The sequence below is a fragment of the Mixophyes fleayi genome, chromosome 2, assembly GCF_038048845.1.
Source record: "Mixophyes fleayi isolate aMixFle1 chromosome 2, aMixFle1.hap1, whole genome shotgun sequence".
Classification (NCBI taxonomy): domain Eukaryota; kingdom Metazoa; phylum Chordata; class Amphibia; order Anura; family Limnodynastidae; genus Mixophyes; species Mixophyes fleayi.
The window spans coordinates 59,316,825-59,337,047 of NC_134403.1; the positions used below are offsets into that span (position 1 = coordinate 59,316,825).

The 20,223-nt window shown below is 40.7% G+C and overlaps 1 protein-coding gene across 3 annotated transcripts; it reads left to right on the plus strand.

The window, feature by feature from the left end:
- Positions 1-314: 314 nt before the first annotated feature.
- LOC142141004 (serine/threonine-protein kinase Nek3-like) lies at positions 315-19,187 on the plus strand. Of its 3 annotated transcripts, none has more exons than XM_075199054.1 (14): positions 315-503; positions 2,300-2,421; positions 3,497-3,590; positions 5,927-6,024; positions 6,760-6,843; positions 7,118-7,185; positions 7,543-7,629; positions 8,384-8,438; positions 11,404-11,604; positions 12,463-12,553; positions 14,974-15,099; positions 15,830-15,964; positions 18,410-18,539; positions 18,926-19,187. In XM_075199054.1, exons 2-14 carry the CDS (start codon positions 2,305-2,307, stop codon positions 18,996-18,998), a joined length of 1,359 nt encoding a protein of 452 aa, XP_075055155.1. In that variant the 5' UTR covers positions 315-503; positions 2,300-2,304; the 3' UTR covers positions 18,999-19,187. The 3 variants fall into 3 exon arrangements, with proteins under 3 accessions (XP_075055155.1, XP_075055156.1, XP_075055157.1); XM_075199055.1 differs by lacking the exon at positions 315-503 and adding an exon at positions 508-584; XM_075199056.1 differs by lacking the exon at positions 315-503 and having other exon boundaries at positions 2,299-2,383.
- The last annotated feature ends 1,036 nt before the right edge of the window (positions 19,188-20,223 follow it).

Sequence of the window (20,223 nt, forward strand, 5' to 3'; positions counted from 1 at the left end):
CACTAGACATGCTGATTCCTTTTCTACATATAATATTTGTGAACCTCCAGTTCACAATTGTGAAACAATTCACGTGCACTAATGCCAGTTGTTGTTGTTCATCCACAGTTCATTAAGTCACACTATGAATTCTGGCCTGCCGGGACATATATGAGGGTGCTTCATTGTGCACAGATATATTACTTATTTTATGCGTTTTGGTGAAGATAAAATAATTCCTTTTGCAATTACAGACATAAGAAAACGTCAGGTAACATCTACCAACACCGCAGGCACACAGCATCCCAGACACACAGCACCATCTGCCGTGTCTGCAGTCAGTGGGAGGAGAAGTCCTCACAGGAAGAGAGCACACCCAGCCTGACCCAGGAAGCACCGTGCATGGTGCATCTGTTCCAGCTCTGTGCCCTGTGCTGTCTGTGCTCCGTAGTAACACAGCACAACACCGTGCTCAGCATGACACAGACCAGGAAATAGCAGGTGACAGCCTCTGATCATCTCTGGTAAGATCCATCCTCCCAATCTATTATCAGCAGTGATACTATCAGCACTGATACCTGGTAATTGTCCTGCTTATTCTACAGGTAATTCCCTGCAACATCACCTTGCATTTGTATACATTGATAAAGGAGTTTAGCAGAGTACAGTAATAGCCCAGCATATAGTATATATAGCTTAGTTTATGTTTACAGCCAGGAAATGAACTGGTTATATTTTTTCTTTAATCAGTTCATTAAGAAATATATGGCGAGACATTAGTGTATTAGTTTATCATGTTAAATGTATGGAATTTAATTTGCCATTATTCTACTGTATGTGATATAATGCTGTCACTAGTCATGTCTAACCATGACTTTAAATACCAATCTAAAAACAGACAAAATAATGTTTTTAATGGTAGACACTGAGGGGCATATTCAGGGAGGTTTGGTGATCGCAATTGCGCATGGCTGCACGTGTAAAGGGACAATACGATAGCTCAACATTGTGGGGGGTATTCAATTAGGTTTCCGGTCCGCCTTACCGCGGAACCTGTGCATTATTGCCAGTAATACGGTACCACAAGAATGCAGATTTTCTTACGCAACCCTATGGGGTGCGAATGAAAATACACGTTATTGCGGTAGCGTGAATTAACTTTGCTGCAAGTTCCGGCGCGTTCCCGCGGACTGGAAACCTAATTGAATGTGCCCCTGTGGATTTCCCTTCGCAACTCTATGGGATGTGCACGGAAATCCGCGGTGTTGCGGCAACGGGACTTGTAAAACCGTGTGTAATCGCGATCATTGGACCTAATTGAATATGCCCCTGAAAGTATTAAAAGAGGTCTGAACATAAAATGCCGATTGGCTTACATAAAAGTACTGTACTCATGATAACAACCCTATAAATCACAGTAAGGGGTCTTTCTAAGCCTGAAATCAGAAAATAACAGCTTATAGAGAAGTAGTGGTGGTTTGGTGCACCTTGGTCTGCTCCATGATTTACGCCGCAGTGCATGAGTTTGCAGAACTAGACGGCGATGTTTGCAGCGGAGCAAAAGTTTGATAGGAGGAATTGGGCGTAGCAAGGCGTTCCGTGTATGAAATAGGTGCACTAGTGGAAACAGATTTGTGGAGCAGAGCAAACATGACATTTCATTTTCTTTAGAGTGAAATTATTGAATGAGATAAAGTAATGGAAATGGCGTTTTTTAGGTGCATTCATCGTTATGCAGAAAGGCATACAGCCATTTTCACTTGGCAAAAACTCTTGAATTGTGCACTAGCTCTGAGCTGGGGGATTCCAGGTTCCTGGGGGATTCTTATACTTTTAATGACACATTTTGTGTATTCTATTTGCATATAAAAATATAAAGCTTTAAATAAACAAACAAACGTGCCATACGCAATACAAACAGTCCTGTTGTCCTCTCACTCCCATTATTTAATTAAGCCATAAAAACAGAATAATACTATTTAATAAAACATTTGGGTCTAAAGTCGTAGGAGGTCAATCTTTGATGTGACGTTTACACTTTTGCACAGTATTCCGACCCCTTTGTGCACATCCAGTCTCCAGTCTTTCCACAAGAGTAGGCGTGCAACTTCAAATGTGTTCGGCTGTCCATCTAGATGTTCCGGTTCATAATGATCAGCGATCCAGTTCAAGAACAGAAGTAGTCTCTCCATATGAGCTACAGAAACTTTATCACTCCCAGGCCAAGCAGCTGATGAGTGTTGTAGTTCAACAATACTTGGACAACTTAGGTTGCAGTAATCTGCCATGAAAAAGTAACAATATCTGTTTTCTCTCGAAGGTACAATGGAACACTACAAGGTGCTGAACGTTATTGGAGAGGGGTCGTTTGGTAGAGCACTTTTAGTGCGTCACCAAAACACTGGTGAGAAATATGTTATGAAGGAAATAAGACTTCCAAAGGTAAGGTGCTGAATTCGGATGAATTTTAAAATTGAGGTTTGCAACAAAGCACTCACCTATGCAACACAACTTATGGAATATTCAATCAGCCATTTTTGATTTTGTTTTTAAATTAAATATAAAATACCACACAATAATAATTTTATGGATTTCTTGGTTGTGCCGGTATGTGACCACAAGGTAATCATTAGGTGCAGAGTCATAAAATATTCAAACTATAAGCATAACTTGAACTCCTAGGATAACATTAATCAGTCCTCCAAGTTTTGTACGTCATTATTACCCCACTGGAGGGCTTACATATTTCACAGAGCATAAATGAAAATAATAATTAGAATATATACTTTCAACACAATATCGTTGGACCTTATTAACCTGAATAAACATTTTTTTTTTATTACCCACTACCAATTTGCTGGCAGACACTCCCTGAAATCTGGGGCTTTTATGTAAAAGAAAGGAGGGGATAAATTCAACAGGCTTTCTATTGTTTAAAAAGATGAACCCTGCCACTTTAGGCTCGTGGTGAGAAATTAAAATATAATTACAGAATTTGTTTCCCATTTTCACTTTAATATATATTAGGAAAAACCTTGATAGATGTTTAAATATACAAATAGGAGAATAAGAGGCCCATTTTAATAAACAATGTGAGTAAACATTCTGGTTTTTGACTATGAATCATGAAAGAGTTGTTAGTGGTTCAGAAGGGAAGAAGAATAGTAATTATAGGTAAGGTTTTTTTTTAAGTGGACCTGTTGCCTAAACACAGTGGAGGCATCCATTTTGTGAGCTGAACCATTTTGTAGCCTGTCTATATGCTAGGAGCCAGTGGCATCACTAAGACACTGCCTGGTTAATATTCAGGAAGTACTGGATCCTGGTGAATTGTCATGAATATACATGTATTAGTTCACCCTACAAAATGTCAGTCCCCATTGTGTGTAGGTGACAGGTCCACTTTAAAGTAATTAAACGTGTTCCGACATATCATAATTATTTATAATCCTCTGTCCAGCTCATTTACATCCATTTCTTAAGCTTATTGTTATAGACTTGAAATTTATATTTTCAGTCCTCAAGTGCAATCCAAGATTCCAGACAAGAAGTAATCCTTCTGGCTAAGATGAAGCATCCAAATATTGTGAAATTCAGAGAGTCATTTGAAGGTATGCCATACTAAAATGTTAGGCAACTGTGTCCTCTTACATGTGTGCTCTGCAGACACTAGAGATGGATATACATCCAATTGTCTGGCGTAAATATACACCTTGCACACGCGCACCAAAATATGTCCGTACATAGATATGAGCATATCTTACGCCTGCCACGCTTTATGCTGGGAGAGAATGGTGGCGTGTAAGTTGAGTACAGTAGTAGTGTGTACACATAATGGTTGCACACCCTCTGCAGTTGCGACCTAGTAAGACATAGACACATCCCCAGATATGCTTCTTAGGAGGAGTATGTTAGTTCTACACTATTGTAGGATGTAAGTATACATATTAGTATACCTGACGTAGAAATACAAGTGTTTTTTAAGGTGTATGTATCTTGAGATACCGGCGACTCTACATACACAAGTCTGTATTTTTTGCACATAATGTTTACAGCTAAGTTCAGGGTGCTAAATGCGTCAATAACTCTAAATGAGGCCCTCACACATATCCTTACTTTCTATCCACCTAAATCATAAAATTGTATGTATTTGTCTAATATACCCCACATAGCAGCCTTTATAAGCCAATCATGCCAAACACAGGGAGCCAAAGTTTTCTTAGAGTAGACCTTACGTCGTCACTTGATTGCATCAATATTTTAAAAGATCAAATAGGGATTTATGTAATTGACAGCATGGTGGCTAAGTGGTTAGCACTTCTGCCTCGCAGCGCTGGGGTCATGAGTTCAATTTCCGACCATGGCCTTATCTGTGTGGAGTTTGTATGTTCTCCCCGTGTTTGCGTGGGTTTCCTCCGAGTGCTCCGGTTTCCACCCACACTCCAAAAACATACTAGTAGGTTAATTGGCTGCTATACAAAAAAATTACCCTAGTCTGTCTGTCTGTCTGTATGTATGTATGTTAGGAATTTTAGACTGTAAGCTCCAATGGGGCAGGTACTGATGTGAGTGAGTACAGCGCTGCGGAATCAGTGGCGCTATATAAATAAATGGTGATGATGATGATGACATGTGAACTTTTTGAATTACCTTTTCATTAATTGCCATAAAACTACGGTAGAAGGAGCCATCTCTCTTTTTAACACATTTAATTTACTGCTGAACTTGTCTTCTCCCTCTACTTTGTATGTAATGCTCCTCTTCAATCTATACTAATTCTGCAGCTCCACATCTGCCTCCTCTCTCTGCCAAACCTTACACTTGTTTCTCCTTCAGAATACTCTTTAAACTCTTCACCCTCACGTACAAGGCCCTCTCTAACTCCACTGCTCCCTACATCTCATCTCATCATCGGAATTTATTTATATAGCGCCAACATATTCCGTAGCGCTTTACAATTGGGGACGAACAAAGTAATAAACAAACTGGGTAAAACAGACAAAGAGGTGTGAGAGCCCAGCTCACAAGATTACAATCTCCAACCTCATCTCCATACATACTCCCCCCGCGCCCTCTCTGGTCGGCCAATGACCATCGCCTTTCCTCCTCTTTGGTAATCACATCTCACTCCCTTATCCAAGATTCCTGCTGCCCCCACCACTCCAACAATCTCCCTTGTTCTGTCAGTCTATCCCTCAGTCTGTATAGCTTCAGATGGTCATTGAAAACCAACTGTTTAAAAAAACCTAACAGACCTCCACTTAGCCATTGTTCACCATGTAGTATACCTCACCCTCTTTCATCCTCCATCTGCTTCTTGCCCTCAGATCCCCTTACATTGGCTCACCCCCATGTGTGAATCGTTTGTCTGCCCCTTTCCCTTTAGATTGTAAGCTCTACTGAGCAGGGCCCTCTTCCCTCCTGTTCTCATTACCCACCTTTGCTCACCAGCTACACTGCGCCCATTGTCTCCACTCCTTCACTCCTCTTTCAGTGGCTCCAAACCTGTTAGTTGACCCGCTCTGATGGACACAGGTTTTAGCCTGCACTTAATATGCCTCCTGCACCCCAGTAGCTGTGATGAGAGTTGTAGTGTTATTTGTTTACTGTATTGTACTGTTATACCATGTACTGTCCTGTTGTTCTCCCTCTGTACGGGCTGCGGACCTGATGTGGTGCCCTAAATAAAGATTATTATTATTATTATTATTATTAATAATAATAATAATAATAATAATAATAATAATAGTAATGCCCTGGGATAGGAGGGGCTCCCAGCTGTCCACCATGGAAGGGAGATGGGTAAAGGTTAAATAACTACTGTTAAACATTTCTGCAACACATGGCTTAAACCAACTATGTAGTATTAAAGATGCAGTATGTCTACTTATTGCCTTTAGATGCTTCTGTAAATTAAATAAGTTGTCCTATGTTTGACTGCTGACAGTGGATGACCATCTGTACATAGTGATGGAATATTGTGATGGAGGTGACCTGCTGGAGACCATTAAACATCAGAGAGGGAAACTGTTTCCTGAACAGACAGTGAGTGACCCGACAGTCTCCCGTTATTAACCAGAATGTTGCAGATAAGTAATGATAACTGGTAACATTTGACCCAGGAGAGGTGGAGCTTTTCTTGAAGGGGCGGGGCTTGCTGTGAGAGTGGGAGAGGCCTGTTGCCACTGTTGAAATGGGGGCAAAATGGGCTGTTTGTGGGGAAGGAAGAGGAGGAGCTTGTGACGTCAACGGATGGGGTGTGGCTTAATATAATAATATAATGAGAAATAACATTTGCCCCATAAGTTAATTATAAATAAATTTTGCCTCTTAATCAATACATAATGACTGCCCCCCCCCCCCCCCCGTGCCTCCTCTTATGTTCTGAATGGCAAGATAGCTCAAACAGCATCTTTGAGCTATCGCGCCAATCAGAAGCAGGTATAAAAGCCATTTTTATGGCAATTTTGATGGTGGTCCTGATTAAATTGCCGGCGGTTTAGCTGTTTTTAGTCCGCCACACATCGCCAGACGTTTAACATCCCAGCCTCAAACTGCCCTATAATAAATGCAGTGGTTTGGAGTACTAAAACGACGCCGATATGTGATGGTTTAAAACCACCGCCAGACACGATTCTTAATATATCTGCCCCTATGTCAGTAATGAGCCCGTTCTTCTATACACTTTATGCATCATACATATTATATGCCATAACCAAATTCTGAGTATATAACCTACATGCAAGGAGCAGTGATTTTCTGCATTATTATATCTTCCAGATCCTCCAGTGGTTTGTACAGATGTGTCTGGCAGTACAGCATATTCATGATAAACGTGTGTTGCACAGAGACATTAAGTCTAAGGTGAGTTATATAACATTAAGCCCCCCTTTGATACCTGTCCGGATTTAGTTATAATGTGAAATATTAATGTTATTTTAGTCCACTCTCAGCATTTGTCTTCAAGTGAACACATCCCATGGCAGAGCCAGGTCATCCTGCACTGATATTTCAGATATTTGGTACTCCCAGTTTTAAGAATCCCACTTTTTGCTAGGACTGTTATGTAAACTTAAACATGTCATGGATCCATTCAGATGTATGTATTGATGTAGCTGTTTATTTGTCTTCAATGCAGAATGTTTTTGTTACTGAAAGACGGATAATAAAGTTGGGAGACTTTGGATCTGCACGTATTCTCACCAGGTATTTATTAAGTTAAATCACGTAGTTGATTACTACGGTCTCTTTTAGCAAAGTATTTTGCACTGATAAAATCTAAGTTTGTTAATGGTAGATAAATAGCACAACAAATTCAGGTGATAGATAAACTATAGTACCTGGGCGCCTCCTGTCTTTGTTACTGTATACTAGCCAGCAGAAATTTCCTTCTCCAGAAAACAATATATAATTTCTACCTTCCATATTGATATTTTGTTGAACAAAGGAGACACACAACTTATTTAAATCATACAGTCTGTTGTGTTGCAACCATAAACCTACTGATCCCTACAGTGAAGTGCATATACAGTAATATCAGCAGTATGTTTTTTTATTTCCTAGTCCATTGGCTTACGCCTGCACGTATGTTGGGACGCCTTACTATGTTCCTCCTGAGATCTGGGAGAACTTGCCGTATAATAACAAATGGTAAGTGACGGAACCAGATTTAAATATAGATACTCCTCTTTTCCAAATATATGTAATCCTAGCAAAGCTTCCCAGTGTGTTCACAATTCTGCATGAATTTGCAGCGGATTAGATTAGAGCTCCTTAGTTATCATGCTGTAGATAGTGTCCTGACAACTCTCTTACGCTGGGTACACTCTACAGAACATTTCTCTGAAACCCTGTAGTGCGTGCCCAGCCTTAGACTATAATATCTCTCCCCTTGTGTGCACTCTTCCTCCATGACCTGACACAGACTAAGCCATTTGGTAGACACACTTTTCTGTGTTGTGTAGGATCTGGAGTGTCTGACTAAACCCCCAACCTCATGTTCCAATAATGTACATATATAAATATCTGGGTAGAATTACGTTACATTTCTCTGGATACACACAGCAATATAGAGCTCTTGAGGATACACTTCCAAGCAATAATGCCACAGCCCCCAGTCTCCTGTACTGAGGCACTAACCACACTAGTGTACACACCCAGTAGCTATAACATCCTGCCCTCCAAAGTAAGAACATAAAAAGGAAAGAACCAGTTATTCCTGTATTTAAGGCCCTCCTAACAAACGCTGTGTATGTGACTCCGAGTAATGGAAGACAAATAATGGATGTAATGTGAATAAGAATAGCAAACATTGTGCAATATTTGGGAATATTCTGACAGTACTGTTCTAACATTGTACATGTTTATTACATTGGTTAAAATGTAACTGTGTTCTCTGTTTCAGTGATATCTGGTCATTGGGATGTGTGTTATATGAACTATGCGCCTTAAAACACCCAGTGAGTACACTGACGTACAGTTCTCTAACAATATTAATCCATGTTTGACAAGTAGTTGAAACACGACTGTTGGTCTACAGTATTACTTACACTTTAATGATGGATGGACCATTGTTTGACGGTTCAGAAGCTAGAAGATAAAACCACAAACCATTTTAACCACAAGCCCTGCTAATATATAATCCAAATGTTATTCTCAATCCTATAATGTGCCATTTTGTAATAGGACAACCTGCACACAGTGGTCAGCCATGGTGGCTGCTATATCTATTGGTTGCTCTGGATCAGGGCCTGATCACCAGTTAGGTGCCCTGACGGGCATGTCAGTCACCTGACTTACCCTAATCAGTTCAAAAAAAAAAATAAAGTATAAAAAAAAACAAGGACAGTGAAAAAGAGAGGACCTTACATAGTATGAGCACAGCCCGTAGTGAGAGGTGAAGAAAGGGGAAAGGGCAAGGAGGGCCTCCCAAATCTACTACGAACTCCGCTATATTTTACTGGGCAGACCTATTTTTTTCTCATTAAAAATACTAAACAAAACCTACTTGGAGGGCTGTGGTGAACCTGGAGCCCAGATCTAGGCAGCCTGGAACTATCTGGGTCGCCCCAGCCTAAGGGGCCTGCCATCACTGTGCTTGCTGGTGACTTGCCCCTGCCCCAGGTTGTGGGTATTAATTTTATGTGGTAGCTGATGAGGAGATATTAATGTTATGTGAGGATGGAGTATTAATGTCATGATGTGGGGGCATTAATGTTATTTGGTTTGATTAAATGGGGATATTAATGTAATGTAGTATTAGTAGGGTTATTAATAGTGCAGGGGCTGTTAATGCAATGTGGGATGTCTATCATATGTGGAGGATATTAATGTAATGTTTGGTTAGAAATATGCCTAATGCTATTAATTTGATATTGCGGCTGGTTGGGGGAAATAGGCCTCATTATTACATTTTAATGTTATTAATTTAATTGAGGCTGGTTGGAGGGAAAGAGATCATTAGTACCTATCCCTTTTCCAAACAAGTCCCCAACATTCCAGGATCCGTGCAAAAGCAGTAACAAAGCTACAGACACCAGCAGCAGGTATTCCAAAAGAGCAGCATAGTCTCTCAATTGTCCTGATTTTAGTGGGAAAGACCAGTGCTATCTGGACTTTGTCCCGAATCCATGGGTAGTTGGGAAATATGTCAGGCTTCACACTGTTCTGCTCGTTTTCACTTAATCTTCCCCTGCCAGTGCTATATGCTGCACCATCCTGATGCTTCTGTTATTACGTGCTGAGCTCCTCCAATCAAGGCTAAGCATTCTCTCTTTTGAGAGTCTCTTGGTACTCAGCCCTACATGAGAGAGGCTGAGTGACTCACAGCAAGCTTACAGAACAGACATAGGCACTGGTATCTGACTGCAATCACCCCCCAGCACGGCAAGATCAACAGAGGGAGTTGTCTGGGAGTAGAGTTAAGTAGAGCATTTTTATAACACTTGATGGCAGAGCAACTTAGTGTAGTCAGATTAAGCAGACTAGTATTAGTCTGGGCAGCACAGTGGCCTAGTGGTTAGCGCTTCTGCCTCAGCACTGGGTTCGATTCCCGACCATGGCCTTATCTGTGTGAAGTTTGTATGTTCTCCCTGTGTTTGCGTGGGTTTCCTCCTGGTGCTCCGGTTTCCTCCCACACTCCAAAAACATACTGGAAGGTTAATTGGCTGCTATCAAAAATTGACCCTAGTCTCTGTCTGTCTGTCTGTCTCCCTCTCTGTGTGTGTGTGTGTGTGTCTATATTAGGGAATTTAGACTGTAAGCTCCAATGGGGCAGGGGCTGATGTGAGTGAATTCTCTGGACAGCGTTGCAGAATTAGTGGCGCTATATAAAATAAAATGATGATGATGATGATTATGCAGCCTGTTGCCTGGCATGCTGTGAGTTGCAGTTCCACTGGAGCATGATGGGGAAGTGGGTTGCAGGGGAGGATCTCTTTAGTATGATTCCTGACCGAGTGAGGCTAGTGGCCAGGGGGCGGCAGGGAATTAATTTCTGCAGTATCTGCCATAAAATGAAAGAATCCAAAAAGGATAAGGATAAAGAATTTTTATCATTCAACTCCTCCTTATTGTTTGTTGGGTCATCTGACTCTCCATGGGGGGTAATGCAGGGGTGGGACTGGGGACCATAATAAATTTGTGATGAAGTAAATTAAAATATATTTTGTGGGGGAGAGAGGGGAATTCTTTGTGAGTGACACTGTGTCTTTGGAATGGATTTGGCGGCAAGCACAGAAATGTATATTTATGCTTATGTGAGGGGAAGGGAGACACGAGGAGGAAAAGGAGAAATAATATAATATTAAATAACATTAAGTAATATCAATATTGTCATTTAGTAGAGGGCTACATTGTGAGCACTGTTCCCCAGGCGTCAGTGCACAGTGCTTCGTAATTCTCCCCAATAATCTGATTAATAAATATTTGCTTTGTACTTTCCCTTGAACAAAATAAGAAGCATATTTAGGAATAGTGAAAAGACTAATAGGTTGACTAGATTTGCCCATCTGAATAGACTATTTGATTAAATAACTGCTTCAATTAGATAATGATTTAACAGTTCAGATATCTTGGCTTATTATTACTTTCTATTGTCTTCTTATTAAACAAATGCGAACGTTTCTTTTGTGTATGTTTCAGCCTGTTCTGTATTATGTAAAGTGTATTATATTTTTCATGAACTACACAAGTCTGCAGTATATATACTGTATATATATATATATATATATATATATATATATATATATATATATATACTGTAATGTAGAGCACAGGTAGGGAACTTGTGCTCTTCAATGGTTGTGGAGCAACTACTAAAGGCTGACGAGGCATTCTGAGACTAGTAGTTCTGGAGAGCCCTCGATAACTCAAGGCTACTGTAGACTATACAATGAATTATACTATTTGTCTTTCTCTTTCAAGTTCCAGGCAGGTAGCTGGAAAAATTTAATCCTGAAGATCTGCCAGGGATCATACAGTCCGCTTCCTCCTCAATATTCCTACGAGCTGCGCAGTCTCATTAAACAGATGTTCCGCAAAAACCCCCGGCAGCGACCTTCAACCAACACTATACTCAACAAAAGATCGCTTCTCAAAGTGGTGAAATCATGTGTGCCCGCACAGGTAACACTACTCCGCAGAGCATAATTGTTTTTCCTTTCTGTATCGAGGTGTGAAAGGTATATTGTATTTGTTAAGTAGGTTCCTCATGCTAATTAGTGCTACCAGCATGTAGCAGAGAGATGGGGAAAATGCATCAGTAGTTTAATATTGTGTATCCCCAAAATGACCTGGAAAATGGGAAACTCTTTAAATCTCATAATGTGACGCTTGTCATTTCAACACAGCATCTCCATTCCTGCGAGCTGGGCTGGACTCTCTGCTGTCTGATGACATACAGCAGATTATTCCTTCGTTTGTCAGCTTGGAATAATTACAGAGTTTGAAAAGGCTTCTGGGAAAATGTTGCTGCAGGCCATTCTGGGGATCTACACTTGTTATTCAAGATACAGCATAAAAGATCATATGAACAAAAAAAGAGTGACGGTATTAGGCAAATATATCAGATCAGACATTATCTGGATAAATGATACAAATGACTTACAGGCCCTACAGCAGGGGTGGGCAAACCTGTCCTCAAGGGCCATATCCAGTTCATGTTTTTAGGATTTCTGTCTGTAGAAACAGGTGGGATAATTACTGACCCAGCCAAATAGATTAACTCAGCTGTACATGATTAAAGAAATCCTAAAAACATGAACTGGATATGGCCCTTGAGGACAGGTTTGCCCACCCCTGCCCTACAGTGACTATTTGCCAATGTCCAATGAATTCTTCTATAATTTAATATTTCTTAGTGTTTCTTATCCTTGTCTATGGGCTGATCCTGTTTTTGGTATTGCAGTGGTTATGTACATTGGTATGGATTCTTTTTAACTTACACATACAGTTGAATTGACATTGTATCTTTTCTTTTAATAGCTTAATGATGACCCATCCGAAAAACTCCTAGATGATGAATCTGCACCTATCATTCAGCCTTTAAATGAACAGCAAAAAGCTTCTACTGATGGTATAAATATGAGACATGGATCTTTGTTCTTGAAGTGTGTTCTAGTACTACTGTCATGAACAAAAGTTTTGAGAATGACACAAGTATTGGTTTTCACAAAGTTTGCTGCTTCAGTGTTTTTAGACCTTTTTGACAGATGTTGCTATGGTATACTGAAGTAAAAGTACAAGCATTTCATAAATGTCAATGGTTTTTATTGACAATTTCATTAAGTTTATGCAAATAGTCAGTATTTGCAGTGTTGACCCTTCTTTTTGAAGACCTCTGCAATTCGCCCTGGCATGCTATCAATCAACTTCTGGGCCACATACTGACTGATGGCCGACCATTCTTGCCTAACCAATGCTTGGAGTTTGTCAGAATTTGTGGGACTTTTGTTTGTCACCGACCTCTTGAGGTTTGACCGCAAGTTTTCAATGGGATTAAGGTCTGGGGAGTTTCCTGGCCATGGACCCAAAATTTTGATGTTTTGATCCCTGAGCCACTTAGTTATCACTTTTGCCTTATGACAAGGTGCTCCATCATGCTGGAAAAGGCATTGTTTGTCACCAATCTGTTCTTGGATGGTTGGAAGAAGTTGCTCTTGGAGGATGTTTTGGTACCATTCTTTATTCATGGCTGTGTTCTTAGGCAAAATTGCGAGTGAGCCCACTCCCTTGGCTGAGAAGCAACCTCACACATGAATGGTCTCAGGTTACTTTACTGTTGGCATGACACAGGACTGATGGTAGCGCTCACCTTTCCTTCTCCAGACAAGCGTTTTTCTAGATGCCCCAAACAATCTGAAAGGGGATTCATCAGAGAAAATGACTTTACCACAGTCCTCAGCAGTCCAATCCCTGTACCTTTTGCAGAATATCAGTCTGTCCCTGATGTTTTTCCTGGAGATAAGTGGCTTCTTTGCTGGCGTTCTTGACACCAGGCCATCCTCCAAAAGTCCTTGCCTCACTGTGCGTGCAGATGCACTCACACCTGCCTGCTGCCACTCCTGAGCAAGCTCTGCACTAGTGGTGCCTCGATCCCGCAGCTGAATCAACTTTAGGAGACAGTCCTGGACGTGAAGCCTTTTTCACAACTATTGAACCTCTCTCCTTGCAGTTCTTGATGATCCCATAAATGGTTGATTTAGGTGCAATTTTACTAGAAGCAATATCCTTGACTGTGAAGCCCTTTTTGTGCAAAGCAAAGATGACTCCACATGTTTCCTTGCAGGTAACCAACCCTTGTTAACAAAGGACAATGATTTTAATAACCACCTCCTTTTAAAGCTTTCAGGCTGTTATTCTAACTCAATCAGCATGACAGAGTGATCTCCAGCCTTGTCCTCGTCAACACTCTCACTTGTGTTAATGAGAGAATCACTGACCTGATGTCAGCTGGTCCTTTCGTGGCAGGGCTGCAATGCAGTGGAATTGTTGTTTTTGGGATAAAGTTCATTGTCATGGCAAAGAGGGACTATGAAATTAATTGCAATTCATCTGATCACTCTTCATGACATTCTGGAGTATATGCAAATTGCCACCATAAAAACGGAGGCAGCCAACTTTGTGAAAAATAATATTTGTGTCATTCTCAAAACTTTTGGCCATGACTGTACATATATTGAAATATATGTAATATAATGTAATCTACATTTCCATATTCCCTCGTGTATGTTAAAAATGCCTTCTACTAAAAATCAGTAATATCAGAATAAAATCTTGTTGAGTAAACATAGATACTTCTCTTTCAAAGGCATGTTTGATAAATGCTAGGCAAACACTAGGTGGCGATGTTCTGTTGTGTAAAGATGGTGCTTCAAAGTTAGCTATTGGGTGATTGGCCTGACGTTCGTTCTGCCCAGTGCCTGGACACAGTTTTCTTTTTTTTTTTGTAAGTATTTATTTAGAAGTGGTCCGAACAATACAGACAAGAGCACTGGCCACACAGAACACTGCCATGCAGACACAGACACTCTGCATATTTCTATATCTATACAAAGTTGATTCTGATCAGAAGGATTTTTCCTGAACTTTGAACTATAATATATATCATTATAATATAATATACAGGCAGCACGGTGGCTAAGTATTTAGCACTTCTGCCTCACAGCGCTGGGGTCATGGCCTTATCTGTGTGGAGTTTGTATGTTCTCCCTATGTTTGCGTGGGTTTCCTCCGGGTGCTCTGGTTTCCTCCCACACTCCAAAAACATACTAGTCGGTTAATTGGCTGCTATCAAAATTGACCCTAGTCTCTCTCAGTGTGTGTGTATGTTAGGGATTTTAGACTGTAAGCTCCAATGGGGCAGGGACTGATGTGAATGAGTTCTCTGTACAGCGCTGCGGAATCAGTGGCGCTATATAAATAAATGGTGATGTTGATATATTAAACCTAGTTATATAGTTTATGATTTTAAATGATATGTTTGTCCTTACACAGCGCATCGGTCCAGCTCTACAGTACCTGGAAGGCGACAGTGGGAGAAGGAACCTACAGGCACAGTCTTAAATGTTTTAGAAAATGCTTCTATCCTCACATTAAGCCTGGGAGCAGACAGAAGTGAAGGTGAGTGCAGGAACATCACAGGGATGGCTGATGTGTCTTTTATGTAATAATAATGATGGAATAATATAAATGTTAACTTTAATATCAACTTGGAAGACTTTTTAATGTTGCCTCAGAATGTGCTATGTAAATGGTAAACTAGTTATATACTGGCATATATATTTGTGTGTTTCTGTCCCTTTATTAAACAGTTGCGTGCTTTGAGCTGTGAAGGGTTGTTATACTTATAAACTGTACAATATTCTAACATACAAAATAACATTTCGGTTCGGAATTTTCAGGTGCAAACTGTCCACTGCTTCTGCAGGAATGTAATATGCATTCACTGTATCAAACTATTACTTTAAGCGGTTTTATGACTAAATATTGAGATATAATACAGGCCACATGGATCATTACGTACAAGTTGTAAATTATAGGTGCTGAAAGTCATGGGCTATATATCTCATTTTTAATAATAAACTTTTTTAAAAATGTTTTAAAATAACCGGACTTATCTTCCCATTGTAGGTTCAAAATGCTGTGGTACAAATCCCTTGTTACTTTATATCATTTTATGCTATGGATTCTGTGCTAACATCTGCAGACACTTTCTGTACTCAGCTTATGTCTGCTCCAGTAAACCAGCATTTACCTATATAGACTGTATCCAGAATGCAACTGACAGACTCCACTGTTACACACTCCTGTCTCACCCCTTCTGTGTTCTGTGCTCTGATCCTGTGTATAGGCGGACTTGTCAAAAAGTATGGCCTGGAAGACCAAAGGAAGAAGTGGAATAAGGAGGCACCAGAAACGCTGCTTAACATCCTAAACAATGCGGATCTCACCTCAGCATTTAAAACTTACACCATCTATAGATCGAGTAAGTATGTATACTGTGTGCTACTGCAGAGTATATTGCATTTTGTTTGCACTTCCATTTGAGAGAATTCTACCAACAGCATATGGAGACTGCACCTCAAAATGCTATTTATACATAGATTTTTGCATATGGAGAGTGTGCAACAAATTTTATGTGTGCATGTAGGGGATACCCACCCCCTGACATTCAGTTACAAAGGAGGTTTTGGACATATGGCTAAACATATGCTAAAATTAATATTTAGATCCTGTAGCAAGTTAGTGCATATATATCAATCATATTCTTTGGTATTGATGAGAGTGGATATACATATTCTTTGGCTTTTTGAAAGATCCTGCAAACGTTTGGGCACCCCTGGTCAAATTGCATGTTCAACTTTAGGTGAAAAGAAGTTAACACAGCCTCTGCAGCGTACAACCTTACAGCGGGCATATTTTAGCACATTTCTATGTACAAATACTATTTATTGCGAAATTTAAAAGGTTGAAAAAAGATTAAACAGTGAATGTGGATTGCGAAATCACAGCTTTCAAACGTTCCTTGTAGCCTGTTCTTGCTTTAGGAATTATCCGCACTTTTCTTAGGTATTCTTAGGTCTCCTTTGCATGCACTACATGTTTGAGATCTCCCCACAGAATTTCAGTAGTACTTAAGTCTGAAGACTGTGAAGGCCAAAACTTTAATATTTTCCCGTGTAAGGATTTCATGGTTGATTTAGAGGTAAGTTTTGGATGGTCTTGCTTAAGTAACCAACCTGTTTTCATTTTCTTCATTGACTCTGGGACATTGGCTTCTTGGATATGTTGATATTTAGTTGAATCAGTATTTCCTCTGGGAAAATATTTCCTGCACCAGTGGCTGCCACAAAGCATAATAGACTCACCCCTATGGTTACTAGTTGATATGATCTTCAAGTGCTTCACCTGTCTTCTCCAAATGTATCTTTCTCGGGCATCTATTCTGGGACATCGGGTACATTGAGGTATAGTATAGGGATGTAGCCATGTAGGCACTTTATGACTCAATAACATGTCCTCGTAGAGTGGTATGCCCCAGGGATGGCTGCCTCTGTTTGTAGGGGCAGCCATTAGATTTCTCGGGTCAGGCTCAGGTGCAGATTACAATGTAAGCCCCTGCTAGACACTGGATTGGGGGAGGGGGCTGTCCTTCAGGACAGCTATCAATCCAGTTCTGGGCACTGGGGGGGAGGAGGTGCTTTTTCACGCTTCCTGCGCTTCTTCCCTGGTGGTCTCTCACTCCACATGTGCAGACACCAGAATTCCAGCCATCTTGGAGCTCTAGCAATCCTCTGTCCTTCCATCTGTAAGGTACCAGGTAGTGTGTTTGGTTTTCTGAGTGGTTAGTCCCTCAGATTGATTGGGTTCTAGGGCTGCAGGCTCAGGCTCACTTTCTTTTTCCTGATTGTGTGCTGCTTCTGTCTTTTATTATATTTTTTTCTTCTATCATTGTCTATCATGTCAGATAAGGGGAGATCCTCGAGGACTAAAGCTGGGGTCATTTCTATGATCAAGGATTTAACCCTAAAATGCCTTCTGAAAAGCCGGGCACAGATGCTTTGTGTGCAGCCTGCCAGTCTGAGGATCTATTGGCATGTGCACCTGGTGGCTCTGGGTCTGACGAGGGGGAGCCAACCTGATCTAGGTCTCTCTCTCTAGCCAACTGTATGGTTGTGATTACTCAGCAAGTCCGTTCCCAAATGAGGGGTGGTCTTTCCCAGGTTCCCTTAGGCTCTTAATGGAGTCTGGTGTTTTTGGATGGGAAACGGCTTGGGTAAGAGGTCTAGCGACTTGCAGGGACTGGTAAAGGTTTCCTAATCTTTAGAGAGAATGTTGAAATCCACTACACCATCTTCCTCACGAAAGCCCAAAAAGCATCTACTCTCAAAGGCTTCAAGCATGCCCTTAAGACTCATTTCTTTATTCAAGTCTATCAGTCCTCCTCCTAACTCCCTTGTCCCGGCTCTCTCCCCCAGTTAGTACCACCCTATTTGTGTCTCCCCCATCCCTTTAGGATGTAAGCTCTCAGGAGCAGGGCCCTCTTTCCTTGTGTGCTCTTTCTACTATTCCATCACCCTCTGTACCTCTTGGCCTGCTTCCCTAGCCCTGTTTTCCCTGTTTTCTTAAGCTTCGGCCTTCTCGCTGATTTCTACTATCCCTTTCACTATCTGTCCCAGAAATAATCTGATTTGCTTTACCCTGTCACCTGTGTTTGCATATATATTTGTATCATGTTGTGTCTCGGTTCTCTGTTTTTTGTATATGTAATGTACGGCGCTGCGGAACCTTTGTGGCGCCTTATAAGTCAAAGATAATAATAATATATTACCGATATTATCTCATTGTGTGGCCAGCTTTAACAATGACCTGGAAGTTATCTATGTTACTTTTATTACTAAGCCAATTTTCTTCTATTTATGTACAATAGAAACTTCTGAAGATTGTCTGAGAGGGCCACTATTCAATAGCAGTCAAGCCCCAGATGCTACAGACAGCAGAGAAGTTGAAATTGACATAGATCCAGAGAGATTTGAGACAAGATCTGATGATGAAGACACGTAAGTTACATATTAATTTCAAACACAAGATCTTGAGGTAATGATATCTGGTCAGTCTCTACAGTGATTGTTTTAGGAGCAACCAGCCCAATCATGATGTTTGGCCAAGTAGACTTTGACATTGTCACAAAAGAATAAATGACTATCACGGTGTTTGGGTGGACAGATAAGTCTATTTATTGGAACAGTAGAATCGATAAAGGACACTGGATCCAGACCCAGTAACTTTATACCCTGAGAAATTCATAACAATTATTAATGAAAGCCTACATGTATAAAGCGCAGTCCATAGCTATAATCTTCTATTTATTTTAGAATTGACATCACAATTACTATGTGCCAGGGCTCTGTGTTCAAAAGAACCTATTTTCCTCTCCTATCTGCAGGGACTTTGAGGAAGAGGATATGGATCCAGACTGGGTGTCTGAGCTGAAAAAGGTGACAGAGGCTCAGCTATAATGAAGACAACTTTGGAATATGTTCTATATCCCTCCCACATAATATGCACCATGAGCCAATGTGAAGAAGTTTTATAATACAATTACTTATGGTCAGACTGTTTTTTATGCATTTCAATATATTTAAATGTTAGAATTAACACTACAGTAGTATGTAAATATTATTAATAAAAGGTATCAAGTATTTATATTTATTGTGACATTGTCTTTGAATAACACAATTTCACTTCTTGCTATAAAGGAAAAAAGCTGCAAAAGTACTAGAAATTGTGAAATGTTTGACATTCACAAAAACTTTTTTACATTTATTTTCTTTTTCAATAACTGTCAGCAGTACTTTTATTTACACAATGCAACTCTTTTGCACATTATTATTTATTTATAAGTCACCACATATTCCGTAGTGCTGGATACAGAAGCAAGGTGAGGTAATACATGTAAGCAGCACAGATGAGTGTGAGTAATGCTATGAGGACTTACACAGAGTGCAGCAAAAGACATGACAGGACGTACGAGGGACAGTAGACAGACGTGGGACAATAGGTAGAGAGGACCCTGCCGCGAGGGCGTACATTCTAAAAGGAGGGGTGATGAGGCAGTAGGACCAACTGGCAGAAAAATGGAGATGGCAGACGAGAAGGAGGAGGTGATGGATAGAATGGTTAGGAGGTGGTAGGATATGAGAGCTTGAAAATGTTAATTTTGAGTGAGCGTTTGAAGTACTGAAGGTTGGAGAGTCGAGTGACACAGGGTAGGGAGTTCCAGAGATTAGGGACAGCACAACAGAAGTCTTGGAGGCGAGCATGGGAAGAGGTAATGAGAGGTGAACTGAGGCAGAGTTCAGAGGCGGAACGGAGTGGCTGGGTAGGTATGTACCTCGAGACAAGGTCAGAGATATAAGGGAGAAAAGTGTTGGTAAGGGCTTTGTAAGTGAGGGTAAGGAGATTGAACTGAATTCTGAAACAGAGAGGGAGCCAATGAAGGGAGTTACGCAGAGGAAAAGCGGAAGAGGTGCGGTGGGAGTGGAAGATGAGTCTAGCTGCAGCATTCTTTATGGATTGAAGGTCAGAAGTGCGAGGGAGACCAGTGAGAAGGAGGTTGCAATAGTTGAGACGAGAAATGATGAGTGAATGGACCAGGCTTTTGGTTGCTTCCTAAGAGAGGAAGGGATGGATTTTCATAATGTTACAGAGGCAGAAGTGTCAGGATTTGATGAGGGACTGGAT

Excerpts from the sequence above, each read along its gene's own strand:
- LOC142141004 (XM_075199054.1), top strand. The coding sequence starts at position 2,305 with ATGGAACACTACAAGGTGCTGAACGTTATTGGAGAGGGGTCGTTTGGT. Across the intron at positions 6,025-6,759 it reads AACTGTTTCCTGAACAGACA|ATCCTCCAGTGGTTTGTACA; the intron begins GTGAGTGACCCG and ends TATATCTTCCAG. Across the intron at positions 18,540-18,925 it reads AGATCTGATGATGAAGACAC|GGACTTTGAGGAAGAGGATA; the intron begins GTAAGTTACATA and ends TCCTATCTGCAG.